This window comes from Sphaeramia orbicularis, chromosome 9, assembly GCF_902148855.1.
Source record: "Sphaeramia orbicularis chromosome 9, fSphaOr1.1, whole genome shotgun sequence".
Lineage (NCBI taxonomy): Eukaryota > Metazoa > Chordata > Actinopteri > Kurtiformes > Apogonidae > Sphaeramia > Sphaeramia orbicularis.
The window spans coordinates 31,015,271-31,031,001 of record NC_043965.1 but is presented as its reverse complement, the minus strand read 5'-3'; the positions used below and the strand labels follow the sequence as shown (position 1 = coordinate 31,031,001).

General features: G+C 39.5%; 1 protein-coding gene across 9 annotated transcripts; it reads left to right on the top strand.

Moving 5' to 3' along the window:
- The first annotated feature begins 774 nt into the window (after positions 1–774).
- Positions 775–15,706, top strand: kansl3 (KAT8 regulatory NSL complex subunit 3). Of its 9 annotated transcripts, none has more exons than XM_030143659.1 (22): positions 775–940; positions 1,849–2,115; positions 2,256–2,426; positions 2,564–2,654; positions 2,908–3,093; positions 3,378–3,506; positions 3,629–3,745; positions 3,824–3,922; positions 4,474–4,545; positions 4,646–4,720; positions 4,829–4,986; positions 5,089–5,152; positions 5,244–5,432; positions 6,419–6,575; positions 6,938–7,015; positions 7,356–7,535; positions 8,356–8,443; positions 8,655–8,782; positions 9,156–9,262; positions 11,075–11,273; positions 12,209–12,327; positions 13,758–15,706. In XM_030143659.1, exons 2-22 carry the CDS (start codon positions 1,904–1,906, stop codon positions 13,764–13,766), a joined length of 2,628 nt encoding a protein of 875 aa, XP_029999519.1. In that variant the 5' UTR covers positions 775–940; positions 1,849–1,903; the 3' UTR covers positions 13,767–15,706. The 9 variants fall into 9 exon arrangements, with proteins under 9 accessions (XP_029999519.1, XP_029999522.1, XP_029999523.1 ...); XM_030143662.1 differs by having other exon boundaries at positions 1,844–2,115; positions 12,212–12,327; XM_030143663.1 differs by having other exon boundaries at positions 1,844–2,115; positions 13,764–15,706.
- The last annotated feature ends 25 nt before the right edge of the window (positions 15,707–15,731 follow it).

Genomic DNA, 15,731 nt, shown 5'->3' with positions numbered 1-15,731 from the left:
TTTAATGAGGGTTTTTGCACTAAAACAAAGACAAAAATTTGGAGCTGTCATTATTTATAGGTTATTATGCAATTATTTTACTGGTCCGGCCCATCAGAGAACAAATTGGGCAGAGGGTGGCCCCTGAAAGAAAATGAGTTTGAGACCCCTGCTCTAGTCTAGTTGCATGGCCACAAAATGGATTGCTTTATGAAATGAAAAAAATTACAATGTACAAGCTCCAATGGATATGATGTGTAAATGTGAATAATAAGAATCGGTGGATCTACAAGGCAAAAAGGGAAGGCAGGTTTTCCACCACTGTCCAACAAAACAAGCCACCATTGTATCAATAAACTTCTCAACCCATTGAAATGAACAATAAACTGACCAAAAGCGATTCAAAAGGTGTTCTACTTGTATTCTACCCCACTTCATCTGAGAGGCAACAATTTTATATATTTGTATTTATAATTTTTCCCAAAGTTACTGCTTGATCTTGGCTTTTCACCCCAAAAACTTTGTGCAAATAAAGACCAAAGAGGAAATCTATATTAACAATTGTCATTCAAAAACAGACCAGAGGAGCCCAAATTACTTTACTGCGAGACTTTTGCAGTTCAAATAAAATGCATTCCCTCAGAAATGATCTTTGTGTTAAATGTAGTGTCATGTTGTCAGTAGCTGTGGACTGTAATTTGCTCTGGTTATGTAATTCAGTGACGCGCCACCAACCGGGTTGCCAGTTCCGTCAAAAACACCGTTCGATTCTCCTCGTTGTCTTCGAAGGGGGGATTTTAAGAAAATATGGCAACAAATTGCTAAACAAAAGGAAGTGAGGCTCACACGAACTAAATGTTTGTGTTTTGTTTAACGTTAAATATGCGAAGAAAAACGATTTAGTTTGGTCTCATCTCTTAGTTTAGCTCATCACGGCAAACATGGAGTAATATAAGGAAAGGTGAGCAGCCCACGCAGCGACAGTGTTGCATAGATAGCATTTAGCTAGTTATGCTAACGGAGGCGTGCTAGGCCAGCCCACAGCCCAGCCGCCGCCTGTCGTTTTACACCGAACTAACACTAATGCGGATACACATTAAGCTTTTAATTACAAAGGTTGCACCCTATATCATCCGAACAACACCGTCTCTTATGATGTACAAAGAAAAAAAATGAGTAGGAGGTTAGATCTTCTTGATGTAAACGACGTTGTAGCATACGGCGCTATGGGGTGGTGCACTGGACAAAGCACCTGCGTCTTAAACAGGCTAAATCTGCAAACAGGAATTATTTTACGTATCACATAACCAGCATGTTTTCTGAATTGATGTATTAGTCGTTAGTTCGTTCAAATTGCCAAGTCAGTGTTTGTTCTGCATCCCATTTGTCGGATGCATCGCCTCAGAGTACATTCCGTCATTGTAAACATTTGTATAAACTGTGCTGTAGATTTAATGTAATATTTAATTAAGTTAAATGTAGTTTAGATGCTTCAGAAAGAGTGGATATGCAATAGTTGAGTTTTATATTTATATATTCAACTTAAAACTTAAAAAGTACCAAGCAGCATCATATGTCTAACAAAACTAGACATCTTGACCTAAACACGACAGCTGCATTAAAATTTCAGGGAAAAAAACACTGTGCTCTAGAGCTAGAACATTAAGAAGTCAATACTTTGCTTCTGCATGCAAGTGTACCTAAATTATATTATACATACAGTACTTAGAACTTCACACACTGCATAGTGTTAAGTATCAGTAACCACTCTTTCTTCATGTGTAAAATCAGTAGTGTTTCTATGTGATAAGAAGTTTGTGAGTGTGGTGTTTTCTGATAATGATTTTCTTCCTCTTCCTACCAGTGTAGCCAGATTCCTTAGACGCTGAGACCTTCCAAGGGCCCTTCAGGGCCCAGGAAGAGCATGCATCGTGGTGGGGAGAAGGACTTTCAGATATCAGCAAGAAAGATGGGCACATCCTTGCTCTTCCAGCTGTCAGCTCATGAGCGAGAGCTGGATTTGGTTTTTCTGGATCATAGCTATGCAAAACCATGGAATGCCCACCCAGATGCCAGCAGTGCCAGACCCACAAGAACTCTGTTTGTTACCCCTCGTCGCCAGCCAGAAGCTTCATCGTGAGTCAACAAGCTACTAATCATGAGCTGTGAATTATATTACACCACTGTATACAGCGTGGTTCCCACAACTGATATTCATACTCTCAGTATTAGACTCCTGTTTGTCCCTGCTCTAACATGTTTTTTGCTTTCTGCAGAGATTCTGATGGATTAATTGATGTGGAAACCATCACACCCACACCTGTTCCTCTATATGATAATTATAAAGCTCTTAGTGTGATGAAGGAATGTGAACGCCATGTCCTGTTTGCTCGCACCGTAGCAGAAAGCCCCCCACCCCCAGACGATTGGGAAGAACACGTTAACAAGTAATACAGCCTATTGATGGATTCACTGTCATTATTTATTATTACAGCAATGTGGTAATCTAGAATGGTAGTCATGACTGACACTATCTCAGTTGTGGTGAATTGTTTTGACACTTGTTCTGCTCATTTTGTTTTAGGACAGGATGGTCAGTGACTCAGAACAAATTGTTCAACAAAGTCCTCAAAGCTCTGCAAGCTGAGAGACTGGCCCGTCTGGCCAATGAAAATGTGAGTTCTTGATTTGTATAAGAATGTGCTTTTTTTTTTTTTTTTTTTTTTTTTTTTGTAACATTATTTTATCTGTATTCATCTTTGAAGAACATTTACACATTGAAAGGCTTACTCATTTTATGTAAGCATAACATGAATCACAACAGCAGTTTGTTCAATTTCAGAGATTAATTGATGTAATGAACAATGATTAAATTTGGGATTACTGAAAGGCCTGGTTTCTTGATGCACTCTCTTCTCTGTCCATTAGGCTGCCAATGAGCCCATTTTGCGCAGAATAGCCGTGGACAAGTGTGCCAGGAAGGTACGACATGCATTAGCCAGTGTAAATTGGGACACCAAACTGACACAGTGGTTACACACCACCATGATTGAATCCTTGAGTCTCGCCATGCTGGCTGCTTATTTGGATATACTGCAGACTCTCAAAAGCAAGGTATGTTTAAATATACTCATCACTAAGCTTTGTTGAACGCTCTGTTGTCATCAGTCAATGGTTGTTATTGCTTCAATAACAGTCTATTGATGTGGGCACATTGGATGTCATTTATTTATTTATTTTTAGTTTCTTGAGTTAGTATCTGTCCATTACTGTATAGACAATGTCATCCTGTAGGGGTTTATTATGCAGTGGCTGCACATTATCCCTCTTTACATTATCTCTGCAATCTATCTCTGGGATTCCATATTAATTTTTTCTCCCTCTGTGTGTCTGGAAAGTTGCCTTCGCTGATTGACAGGATGTTGCTAACCACAACCAAGAGTGGTGCGCCAAGCGCTGAGGCCCTGTCATTGTTATTAAAACGTCCTTGGGACCCAGCTGTTGGAGTATTGTCTCAAAATAAACCGGTAACACTATTATACATTTCACTTTCACTTTTCCAATACATAACATTTTGAAATAGCTTTTTGGCTGGTTCATCATGGTGCAAATATTACATACAAAGGTCTGTTTACGTTAAATGTTTCAGAGCAAGCTTCCTGGATCCCCTCTTATCCTAATTGCACCATCAAGCCCGACTAACCCTGCCCTCTCTACTTCACGGCGAATGAGATTCTGGCAGTCGCAGCTCTCCTGCCTGGGAAAGGTTTGAACTCTACTGAATAGGAGAATTCAGGTTTTTATTGTCCTAGAATTGTTTCTTTGAGCTATTTTTTTGTGTTAGGTTATTCCTGTGCACACCCATGTAAACAGTGGAGCCAATATTGGCATTACTCAGTGTCTGGAGCACATGCTGGGCACCGTCAGAGCCAAGGTTATGGAGGTAGGAATGTGTTTTAACTGATTAATTTGACTGTAGTTGCAGAGTGAAAGTGATTTAAGTCTAAAAAAATAATGTTCTACCATCTTGCGATAAGGATCTGTGTTTAGTTGTTTTTCTTAACCCTTTTTAAACCACATAAATATTTTGACTTTATATTACTTCCTACATTTGTTGTCTGTAGAGTTGAATCAAAATAATAAAAACAAACAGGAAGACAACACCACAGAGATGTTCATAGTGACACACACAGGCCGTTTGTCCCAAGAATAATACCTTGTGTCACTTAGTCCAGGCTCATTATTTTGTTTGAAATTATATATTTTGATTCTGTTAAACAGTATTTTAATTCCTCAATACAGAATGAAAGTGGGACTTTTGATTACAAGGACAAGACTTTGTTCTTGGGTGCTTGAACAGAATTCTGAATACATTATTAAATGCTACTTGAAATGTTGTCCTTAATACAAAAAAAAAAGCTGATTCTGCCTGTGTATTTTGTATAAGAAGCACATGCTGTTTTATTGATTAATTATTGTGCATCTAACCACCAGGTGCACAGTCACTTCCCCCACAAACCCATTATTCTGGTCGGTTGGAATGCTGGGGCTCTCATTGCTTGTCATGTAAGGCTTATTTCAGCACATCACATTCTTATTTAACAGCAACCCCTACACAAAACTGTTCTTCTTTAAGCACAGTCTGATTGATTGTTATTCTCTGCAGGTATCCCTCATGGAGTATCTTACTGCTGTGGTGTGCCTTGGCTTCCCCTTACTAACAGTTAACGGCCCGAGGGGGGTAAGGCTTAAAGCTCTTCCATCTTTATGCATTGTACCACTCATGTAAGTATTCGTTTTGTTATTTTAACCAAACATGTTGTAATGGATGTTTTTGTTTTTTCCCCAGGATGTTGATGATCCCCTTCTGGACATGAAGACCCCAGTGTTGTTTGTGGTCGGTCAGAGTGCTCTGCAGTGTAGCATCGAAGGCATGGAGGAGTTCAGAGAGAAGCTTAGGGCAGACAACAGCATGGTGGTGGTGGGAGGAGCTGACGACAACCTCAGGTTAGTTACAACTCCTGATGGTGGGGTTTAAAGAGGAAAAATGTTTTATTTGTTTATAGCGCAGTATAAAGATTTCATCAGTAATGGTTTATCTGTCACCAGAATCAATTCAGCAAAGATGAGGTCTGAGGGGCTAACGCAGACCATGGTGGACCGCTGCATTCAGGTTGGTCTTTGTCCTCGAACGAATTTCATGGTCTTCTTTGGGATGTTACAGAGCTGATAAGTTGTCTTCATCCTCCCCCTCTGTTCTACAGGATGAGATTGCTGATTTTTTGTCTGGAGTCCTTACTCGGGCAGAGGGCCATGGCCATGGCTCCGGGGAGATGAGGGACATGGACACAGAGAAGAAGAAAAGGCCTCGACGAGAGCTCCCCTTTGACATGGATCGAGGACGACCTTCTTCCCCTGCACTAAGAGTTCCCATATCCCCCTCAGGGTCAGAGGTGAGTTAATACAGTAACTTTCTTTTATGGGGTAACTTTACAACTATCTCTTAAAAACTTTAGATTAGTGGTTCTCAACCGGGGGGGAGTGGACACTCTAACGGGGGGGCTCAAGCACAAGATGGGAGGGGGAAAAAAAAAAAATCACGGACTCACTGGCTATTAGTACATAGGAGATGCAGCAGATTCACCCCATGTCGAAATGCAAACGGTTGGACTATTACAGTGTTTCTCAACAGGGGGCGGTACCCCCGTGTAAAGACCCCGTGTAAACTCCAACGTATAACAGAGGCACATACTCCATCCCCTCTTACGGCTTGAGATCCGTCATGTAATAGAGGCATATGTTTATAAATATGGTTATATTAATCTATAAACATATTTTGAGACTGATATTAGAAATAATTATTTGAATTTTAAAGACAAGTTTTTGTAAATTCAAGGTTAAAATCTGCCAAGTGGCTTTTAGACTAAGGCCATTCAGAAGTTTCCCAGTCGTGGCAATGATCCCCACCAGCTTTTTTGTTAAGAAGAGAGAACTGTTAATTTTTCTTGGGTCTTAAAACTTTGTCTGCAATGAGGTTGTGAGATTGCTGAAATTAAACTTGCTTTGTAATCAAAAGAGTAGTTTAAAATATATTCTTCTGTTTTAAATCATTAATGGCAGACTTGAAAGTAGGTCAAACCTTTAATTTTCCACTAACATTTAAAGATGATGAACGTAAAACCAAACAAGAATGAAAGAGACAAAATGGAAAAAACTGTAACAGGTTTTCATTTTTACTGATGAAGTTTTGAAATAATTTTATTATTCGGGAGTGTGGGAGGGATTTTTTGGGTGGGGGGGGGTGCACTCAGCTTTTTCTAGAAGTACGGGGTCAGGTCTCCAGGGACAGAATGCTGGGAGTCACTTGGTTGTGATGTTCAGTTGTTCCATGGCTCAGAGGGATGAATCCGCATTCATCAGTTCCTCTTCTTCTTTGTAGGATTTGTCTAGTGTCTGCAGCAGTCCCACTTCAAGTCCAAAGCCCAAGACATCCGGTCTGTCTCCAGCTCAGAAGTCCAGTCTTATCACAGCCACACAGCTCCTCAAGACTCACATGCAGCGCTCTGGGACAGTCCTTACTCATAAGCAGGCCCAAGGTTAGTTTACCAACACTTGAAACTCAGGATTCTCTGAAAGACATACTGTTCTCCACATTCGCCTGCATTTCTCGGTACCTGTGCATACACAGCTTTCACGTTCACTCCAGTTGTTTGTGTAAACTTGATACAATGAGTCATTCACCTCGAGTGACTTTTGTAAAGGCCATGTTAGGTTAGCAAACAGAGTGGTATGTGTGATGATGTGAGGATTAAATGATTGTAAATAAAATATTTGAGAGATTATCACGTCACGACATCTGATGGGGCAAGATGGAGCGTGACTGTAATGCTCTCCTCTCATCTTCTGTCTCTTCTCCTCCTACAACTTTCCTTTCTGGCTTTTTTCCAATTCATTCCAGCTCAGTTTGCTGCTTTTATGAAACAAAATGTGCTTGTGAGGAAAAATCTTCCTCCTGGCACCTCTCCTTGTATTTTTGGTAAGTGTCTATCCCTGATCTTCACTCTTCCCTCTGTCTATTTTCACTCTTCTTTATTTCCCTTGCCCTATTTTTTTTTTTTACATTAAAACACCGAAATACTACACTGACTCCTTACTAAGCTCACCTTATTGTGCTTTAAAATATACATGTCTCAAACCATGAAGAGATTTTTTATTGTGGAACATTTTTCACACCTAGTTTACATTATAAACACTACTAGGTTGCGTCAGAATTAAAAAATGTAAAAACCACCGGCTGGTTTACATAAACATCACTCCTGGTTCAGGTCACTTGAGTAGCCTCATAAACATGTTTGTGTGGTTTTTTTGTGGGGCAGTGCCAGTATCCAGTGATCAGATGGAGGGCCTGGACAGAGACGATGTGAGGCCACATGGCAAGAGAAGGCAAACGCCGAGCCCCACACCAAGCAAAGCCTCGAAAAGAGCCAAGATCAAGGTCACCATAGTTTCCCAAAGTGAATCAGCAGGTGGGACCATCAGTCCAACCGCACAAGAAGGTAAACAAAATACCACTGTTTGTTCATTTGTGACTCTTAAAGCAGATAGTTTATATGTAGGTTGGGAGAGAAATATTGCGACAACTTGCTTAGGCTTTTGGAACATAAGGCTTTTGTTGGCTTGATAGAAGCAGTAGTGGGCAGACAAGATGATGAAAATCTGAGGTTTTGAGCCCACCTTTCTACACGTACAAAAATTAAATATTGAGATGAATACTAATGTTGGTTTTGCCATGCACTGTGGCTCCAGTAAAAGTATTTTTAAAGGCAAAATTCCTTAAAAAAACAGACAAGAAGTGACTTCTTACCAGTGTTCCTTTGAGAATTACAATTGATTATCTATCTATCTGTCTGTCTGTCTGTCTGTCTGTCTGTCTGATTTTGGTTACTTTCTTTACTTAGAGGATTTATTATGTTTAGTGTTTGTCATTTGTGTGTTATGAGGAAACTTTTTGATTTGTAGAAAATGAAAATGGTAGCATAAACAAATGCATGACATGAAATGTGATTAACATATATTATTCTCTACCAAATGTCTCATATTGTGCAGTATAATTGGATTTTTCTGCACTATGAACGTCTAATACAAGGAAACCCAAGTTGGATTTCCTTTTAGTCATTGTATTTTTTGGTCATATTTCAGTTAAAATATTTTTTACAGCTAGCTTTTGGTTTACTTCCAGTTTTTATTAACTATAAAGACCCTACTTGTGCTTGTATTTATCTCTGGGGGGGTTATCCCCAAGGAGGATATTAATACATCTTTGTTTTAGGCGGAATATCTGACTGGTCCTAATGAGGTAGTGTCTTCCCTCCACAGTGAGTGTTTCTGGGAAGCCTCTTACTGTGACAGTCGGACAGTCTGTAGCAGGAGCCAAGGAGCTGTCTGGACTTCTCACAGGCCAGCGGTAAGTTAGCTGTTCCTGCTACATCCAATATAGATTGCTAAACCCCTAACCATGCCAACACCCACTCCCACCCTCACCCTATTGGACAAAAGTGTGTTTGGTGCAGAGGGATTGATGAATGGTGCAGTCAGCGTTTGGGAGGCAAGTGATGGCTGCAACAGCACTTTGGGGTAGCTCCTCAGTAGACCGGTGGTTATGTGTGTCACTGCAGGTCTGGTAGTCTCTCAGAGGTGTCTAGTGCCCTGTCCCCAGGCTCCAGCTCTTTCAACAACGTGCAGCCTTGCATGGTGTCAGGGTCCTCCACACCAGTCCAGGCGCAAGCTCCGGCTTCTGCCCAAGGTATCTTTGTCCTGTCTTGCTCTGCACGCCTGTTTGTACTCCCAGCTAACCTCAGTGCAGCAGCCAGGTTACACAGCAGCTTTGTTTGAAACACTGGATGAGGACAGTGTTAGGAAACAGGTATAGACAAACATCATCATTGATCACCTCTTGCGCCATCGCTGTCTGTCTGTTCCGAACCTTACCGACTGGACATGACTTTCAGTTGTGATTGTGTGTGTCCATCTAGTTTGGATTGATGTGGGATGGTTGGGAGGGGGTTTGGGCAGTTTGTAATAGTACAACTTGTTTTTGTCCATATTGCTTCTCTTGGCACTAATTTCACCCAAATAGTAGACTTCACTGACTCACTGCTTTTATGTTTGGTCTGCAGCTCCTTCCGCCAGCAGTCTGCTACAAGGCCTAAGTTTCAGTCTTCAGGAGATCGTCACCAAAGCTCCTAGCTTACCTTCCACAGCCGCCAACACTGGAAGCACCCAGGTATTTGAAAATGTTAATGCCCTTAAAGCATTGCTCAGTTCCACTCTCCACACTAAAGACAGTTGAACACTAAGCTGTTTTGGGGTCTCCGAAACCGAAGTATTGGTATTAAATGATGTATTGAAAATGATGTAGTATTGACGATGCACTGATTAAAGTGACTCTGCCATTTATGTAGCTAAATATACTTTCCTCAAGCTCTGGTAGTAAAATTGACATCCCAAGATGTCTTCATTTCCCGATACACATCTGGGTCCACAGATTGTTGCTCTCAGATTATTTCTCCACTTACATAAATACCATTGTTGTATTGGTGCAATTCTTAGTTTAGCTTCAGTCTTTACCAGTACAGCTGCAAAGATCGATGGTTCACCCTCATGGCTTTTTCTATATTCACAATTAAGTAGCTGGTACAGTTGTGCAGTTTTCATGCATTAAACTAGATGTCAAATTATTAAATTCCCATAATGTGATTTACTTATGGCTTATAAAATATTTGCAACACAGATGAAAATAGTTTCAGGGTTTAGTGATTAGGCCTCAAGGCATCTTCACAGAAATAAGTGACCTGTGTCTGCAGCTGTCGTGCTCGACTGTGTGAGTTTGTGAGGGTTTGAACCAACATTAAAAGGAAGAATAGAAGACACCACTGTCTAAGCACATTTTTTGAAATGTCTGGGCCTTCATTAAAAGGAAAAATTGAAACCACCCGTTCAGTGTGTATTTGCCAGTTGCTGCTATAAATTGTTTGCAGGCTTGTGACTGAAAAAATAACTACAAACATGCAATAAATAACCACAACATCAAGTAAGCAAATGCTGTCACTTAATGGCAAACTACCCATGTGGATATCTTCACTTCAACATCAGTGCTTATTTTGTGTATGTTTTGGAGGGGGCAGGACAGGTACAGTTAGAAGTCAGTGTTTATTGTGAACTACGGGAAGTCCTTCACAAAAGTTTATGCACAGTGGGATCAAAGTCTACATCACTTGTTGATGCACTTGGCAGTTGGACTGTGGAAACGTCAATGTTAACCCTTACCTAAAGGCCAAAAGCATCCACTGATATAAAATGTTGAATAATGTTTTGAACCACTAATCCTATCAATACATTGAAATAATTCAGGTAAATAATTCAGTTTCATTTTTCAGCTGCATCAGATATGATTCATTTGGATGTTTAGATGCTCCATAGGGAATGTGGAAACATCTTCATCTTCTATGACACTGACCCAGTAAAACCCATGTAGTTTGTCAAATGACAGTGGAGACATTTTGTTTTTATGTTAATATGTTTTCCTGAAAAAGTCACCTTTTTCTTCAGTTTTCTATATCGTTTACAACCTTTGAGTTTACTCTGTGCTTTTATGAACATCTACATAAATGTTGGATATGTAGAAAAATTGCTGATTTTCACTGAAAAAAAAGCAAAACGTAGGGGATAATATTTGAATGCTGATAAATCACTTGGGAAAAGTAGAGAAAAAAAATTTCAGAAGTCGCCACAAAAACTGTTCTTTAAGGGTTAAGATGCCACGAGGTTTGGGATTAAGTTTATGAGTACATAACAAACAACTGTAGAAAAAGTTCACCATTTTTATGGTTTATTGTTTACTGTAATTGGTTTACTACTTTTAATGTTTCTGCATTTCACATGAACAGATTAACACATGCAGGTAAATTTTTTGTAAAACAGGAAAATGTTGAAACTGTAACTGAGACGTCCACAGATGTCAGACTTTAAATTTAGTTCAGTCAGTCTATGATGGGACATTGAAGTATTTGTTTGTCTTCTTTTCCTCCACCCTCAGGCGGTTTGTGGCAAACCCCAGGGTCAGGTCCTCAGCTCCATCAGTACCAGCAGCAGTACTCTGCTCCGGGCTGTGCCTGTGGTCACCGCAGGGGGAGTGGCTAAAACCACCGCCATCCACCAGCTCCTTACCAACGGTGGGCTGGCCAAACTCGCCAGCAGCTTACCCGGCCTGGCACACATCACCAACCAGACCTCTGGTATGTCTCGAAATGCCAAAACACGACGGCCACGTTGAATACCCAGAGTTCATTGAGGCTTTATTTTGGAAACACATATTCAGGACGTCTGTAGGCCAGGGAGGATTACGGCACTACAGGACCATAGAGGACAGCACTGTAGATGTGTGTGTAGATAGTTTGGCTCGAGGAATCTGACTGGAATTCAGATTTGCAGCTGTAAAGCATCTGAGAGCAGATTACGACATGTGTACGACATGTTTTGTATTAAAGAGCATGATATTTAACAGCCATGTGGGAAATGGAAGGTCAGAGAGTTGAGTTTTCCCATCTTATTCTTGACATTTGTGTTTATGTTTGAGAAATGGATGCAAATGTAAATGTATTACACATTTTTATAGACAATAGTGAATGAAGTTAGGTGATGTGAATAAACCAGTACTGGAACAAAGAAGGTTCAGACTGCTTATGTGGGTTAGCTGTGTCAAAGCTGTCCTTTTGTCTGTTTTCATTCTGTTTGCTTCTTCATGTAATTACATTTTGTAAACCTTTCATGAAATCACCTGAAGATAATATACCATACATGAGTTACATGGAGATGTGTAGAGAAAACGGTAACATTCACACATGACATTACTCATGCTTTGTTCCTGTTGCTGCAATAAAGACTAGAATCAAACTCATGTTTTCATTGCTCCTGTATTTTTTTATTTTGTTTTTATTTCATCTTTTCAGCTATGAATCAAGGTCCTTCACCTTTCCCTGAATCTATTCTCCAGATTTCTTTTACGTCTTCCGCCCATTGCTCAACATCCTGTTTTTGATTTGCTAAATATTTGGAAACGTCCCATCATCACATGCGCAATGTGTTTTATGTCTAAGTCAGATTCATATGAACACTATGTGAGAGTTACATGAGCTGTTAGTGCTGAGCAGTTTTGTTTGTGTGTTGTCAGTAGGGCAGAAAGCCCCCACTTCTATAACAGTGACCCTCCGCGGTGGACAGCCCAGTAGAGTGGGATCACTCAGCCAGACTGGTGAGGCTGTGACACCAACTCGCACCCATGAGCCCAAGGTGTGTCATTTAATGTAACGGTTCATTGACACGTTTTTTTATGTTTTAAATCTTATATGAGAGATGATTATTTTATTAATTATTGTATTTAATTAGTACAGTTTTTGCCCTTTTCACACAACCAATATTTTTACACATAGAAGTAAATATGTGCATCTCATTGTCTTTATTACCACGGCAACCACTGAAAGGTATTATTTGAGCGACCTTCCTGATGCATACTTACAGACTATTACCATAGGGGTGTTGTAGTTTATAAAAATGAATCATGAATATTTAATAACCATTAGTGTAATGATCTTCAGTTAATGATAATATTTAGAAAGTTAATGGGCATTTTAAGTTGCAGCTAAGTGGCCACTGAATTGTACATTTGCTGCTTTCTACATGTACTAAACAAAGGCAGACTCTGTTTAATACATAGGTCCTTATAGTGTAAAGTTATATGGCTATGTTCACACTCATGCCAATAGTGTCCCAAATCTAATCATCTTGTGCTCCTATGTGACTCGGATCTGTTTTTGATGATGGTGTGAACAGCACATGTCACATGGGCCACTTCCATATGTCATCCTTAATACGATGCTTATCTGATCTTTTGCAATGCAGTCTCAGCCTGAATAATCTGATTAAAATTCATCACAACTTTACACTGGAGAAAATTACTGAGATTGTGTAAAATAGTTCAAATGAGTTCAGCCTTATACATATACAGCAGTGAAATGCAACATATATATGAATGCAGCAGTAAAATTAATCCAGAAACACATAGAATAGTAACAGTAACAGCAAGAGTAGCCATTTTACTGCCTAATTAATAGTATTTACATTTACATAGGATTTAAATGAGATTTTAAATGCATGACATTTACTTGTAATGGAGTATTTTCTTGATCCGAACACTTACCACCACATGTGTGCATTCGTCTCAGTTTAGGACTATGATCAGTTCACACTAGAATCAGATGTTGACCACATTTTAAGAAATTAGTGGGAACAGCCAAACAAAAAATTCAGATCTGACCAGTTAATCTGAACTGAACGGTAAGGGTGGTTGTGTGAATGTAGCCTGTGACTAAAGTTATGGTGTGTGTTTTTTCTCTGAATTTGTTAAAATTTATGCAGTGTTTTTTCAGAATCTCTGCTATATGATACAGTACATAATAGAATACATTTTTAAAACTTGCTAAAATGAGAAAAATGGCTTTCACTGATAAAATTATTTAAATCTAACTATTAGATGCTTGATTTACAAATTTGATCTGATAAGGCTAAACCTGTCTACATTATTGCTGATGAAGTGCACACTAAGCTTATTTTGCAGTCAGATGTGAAGCCTGAGATTTGCATATAATTACAGTAACTGTACTTTAATTACACTGAAGTGAATGCAAACAGGTTTGTTGATTTATTTTTACTGTGCCTTTTTACAGCAGTAAGACATTTCAGGTTCTGTGGTGAAATGTGATGTTCCTGATCCTCTTGGAAACTACAGCCTGCTGATGAGACCAAACTGTCGCTGCAAGGATAAACACAACCCTGCAGTGTGCAGATGACCTGCCTTACATCCTCCAGAGGTCTCCCCTGCCCTCAAAGCTGCAGAAGACCAGGCAGTCACCGGCGGCTGTGGCTGAGGCGTTGTACGAGCTGCTGTGATACGCAGCGTGTCAGTACTCACTGCAGAGGGGTCTTCATGCCCGAGTCTTCCCTCCTTTTACACCTTTAACTTGAACGAGCAAAGGCAGATATACAACATAATCTCATGTGAGCCTCCAGGGAGGATTTTATGTCATGAAGATAAACTGCAGCATGCTGGGACTGTGACAGAACCCTTTTATAACCTACAAAAGGACAGATTTGCAGCTCTGGCTGTGCTGACTGTGCCTACTACCTACTAAAACTACAGAAAACCGTATCGCTATTTTCTGATTAGTAATAATGAAATCCCTTTGTTGCTGTTCTTTTTATAATTATATTCACATTACATCAATTCATCATAAGAATTGCTTTTTGTGTTGCACTTTTCTGTGCAAAAGTCATGAATGGCAGCATAATCTAAGATATGTTAAAGATCTACATTGCAATATTTATTAAGTCAATATTGATCTTTTTTGTGACTTCATAACTGAGTGCACCTATGAAGGATGTTCAACTGTGTTTTTGTGTCACTTAACTCCTCAATGTTGTTCCATAGTCTAAACTAAATTTTCCATTTCATTACATCCAAAGTGTTATGTGAAAATGAGAAATTGTAAACACTTTTTGCCACTTACTGACACAGTAAAAAAGCATGAAGACACTTAGTTGTTGCCTGTTCTGTAATGTAAATATTTGGCCCAGTGTGTTCAACAGCTATAATGTTGAGCAATCTTAGTATTTCCTCCGAAGCCCCTCTTGTTCAAAATACAATGATGGAGCTTACTCTCCTGCATGATAGTTATACTGCTGTGTTTACAGCAACAGCATAAATACAGCCCACTCATCTCAGCAGACATCCTGTCTTAAATTCCGCTCATAAGCAGCAGCCAGATAAGATAAGGAGAGTGCGTCTCCCCCTCTTATATAAGCCTGGGTTTGTACGTAATAAACAGGGATATCATAACTGATGCCAGTCACAGAACAACAGATCTGCTGGCATCCTTTGTCCTGCATTGTGATTTACTTGAACTCAAAATGCAATATTCTAACATTTTGAGACATGTCTCCAATTTTTTCAGCTGTAGGCTATAATTATCAAAAATTACAATTTAAAAAAATCTTTGAAACAGTTTAATTTACAGGTATTATGTGGGCCTAGAATATACACCATTTTCACTTTCTGAAATAACCAACAAAAATATTGAGCTTTTCGACGACATTCTTATTTAGAGAGCCACTTCATAGTCTCCCATCAGCAGAAGTGGACGCTCGAGCAATTTTATAGAAGTCTCTCCATTTGACCCCTGATGAGGACACGAACACTACAGAACATTGTTTGGTTAATTCACTCTGAAAAAATTGTTTGATTTAGGAGATGGAGCAGAGAAATGGAAAATTAAATGGATCCAATATTCTAAAATTTCTTAAGCAATTATAAGTAAACAGTGACTGAGATGGCTCTATCAGCTTTAGCCCATTCTGAACAGATTTCTGTAAATACAAGTAATATCATTTGACCCCATGCCCCAATTGTTCACAACAAACTCTTAATAATGTCTTTTTGTGACTTTGCTGCAGTGTCTATATTGTCTGTTGTTCTGTGCATGAATGAATACATTATTTACACTGTTTCTTCCACTCTATCTGTATTGTCTGTATTTATACTGTCCTTTGCCCATATGAGCTGAATGCTGCCAAATGAATCGACCGATTCCAGATGAATAAAGGTGCCTGATCCAGTTCTTCAGTGTTTTTACCTCTGTGCG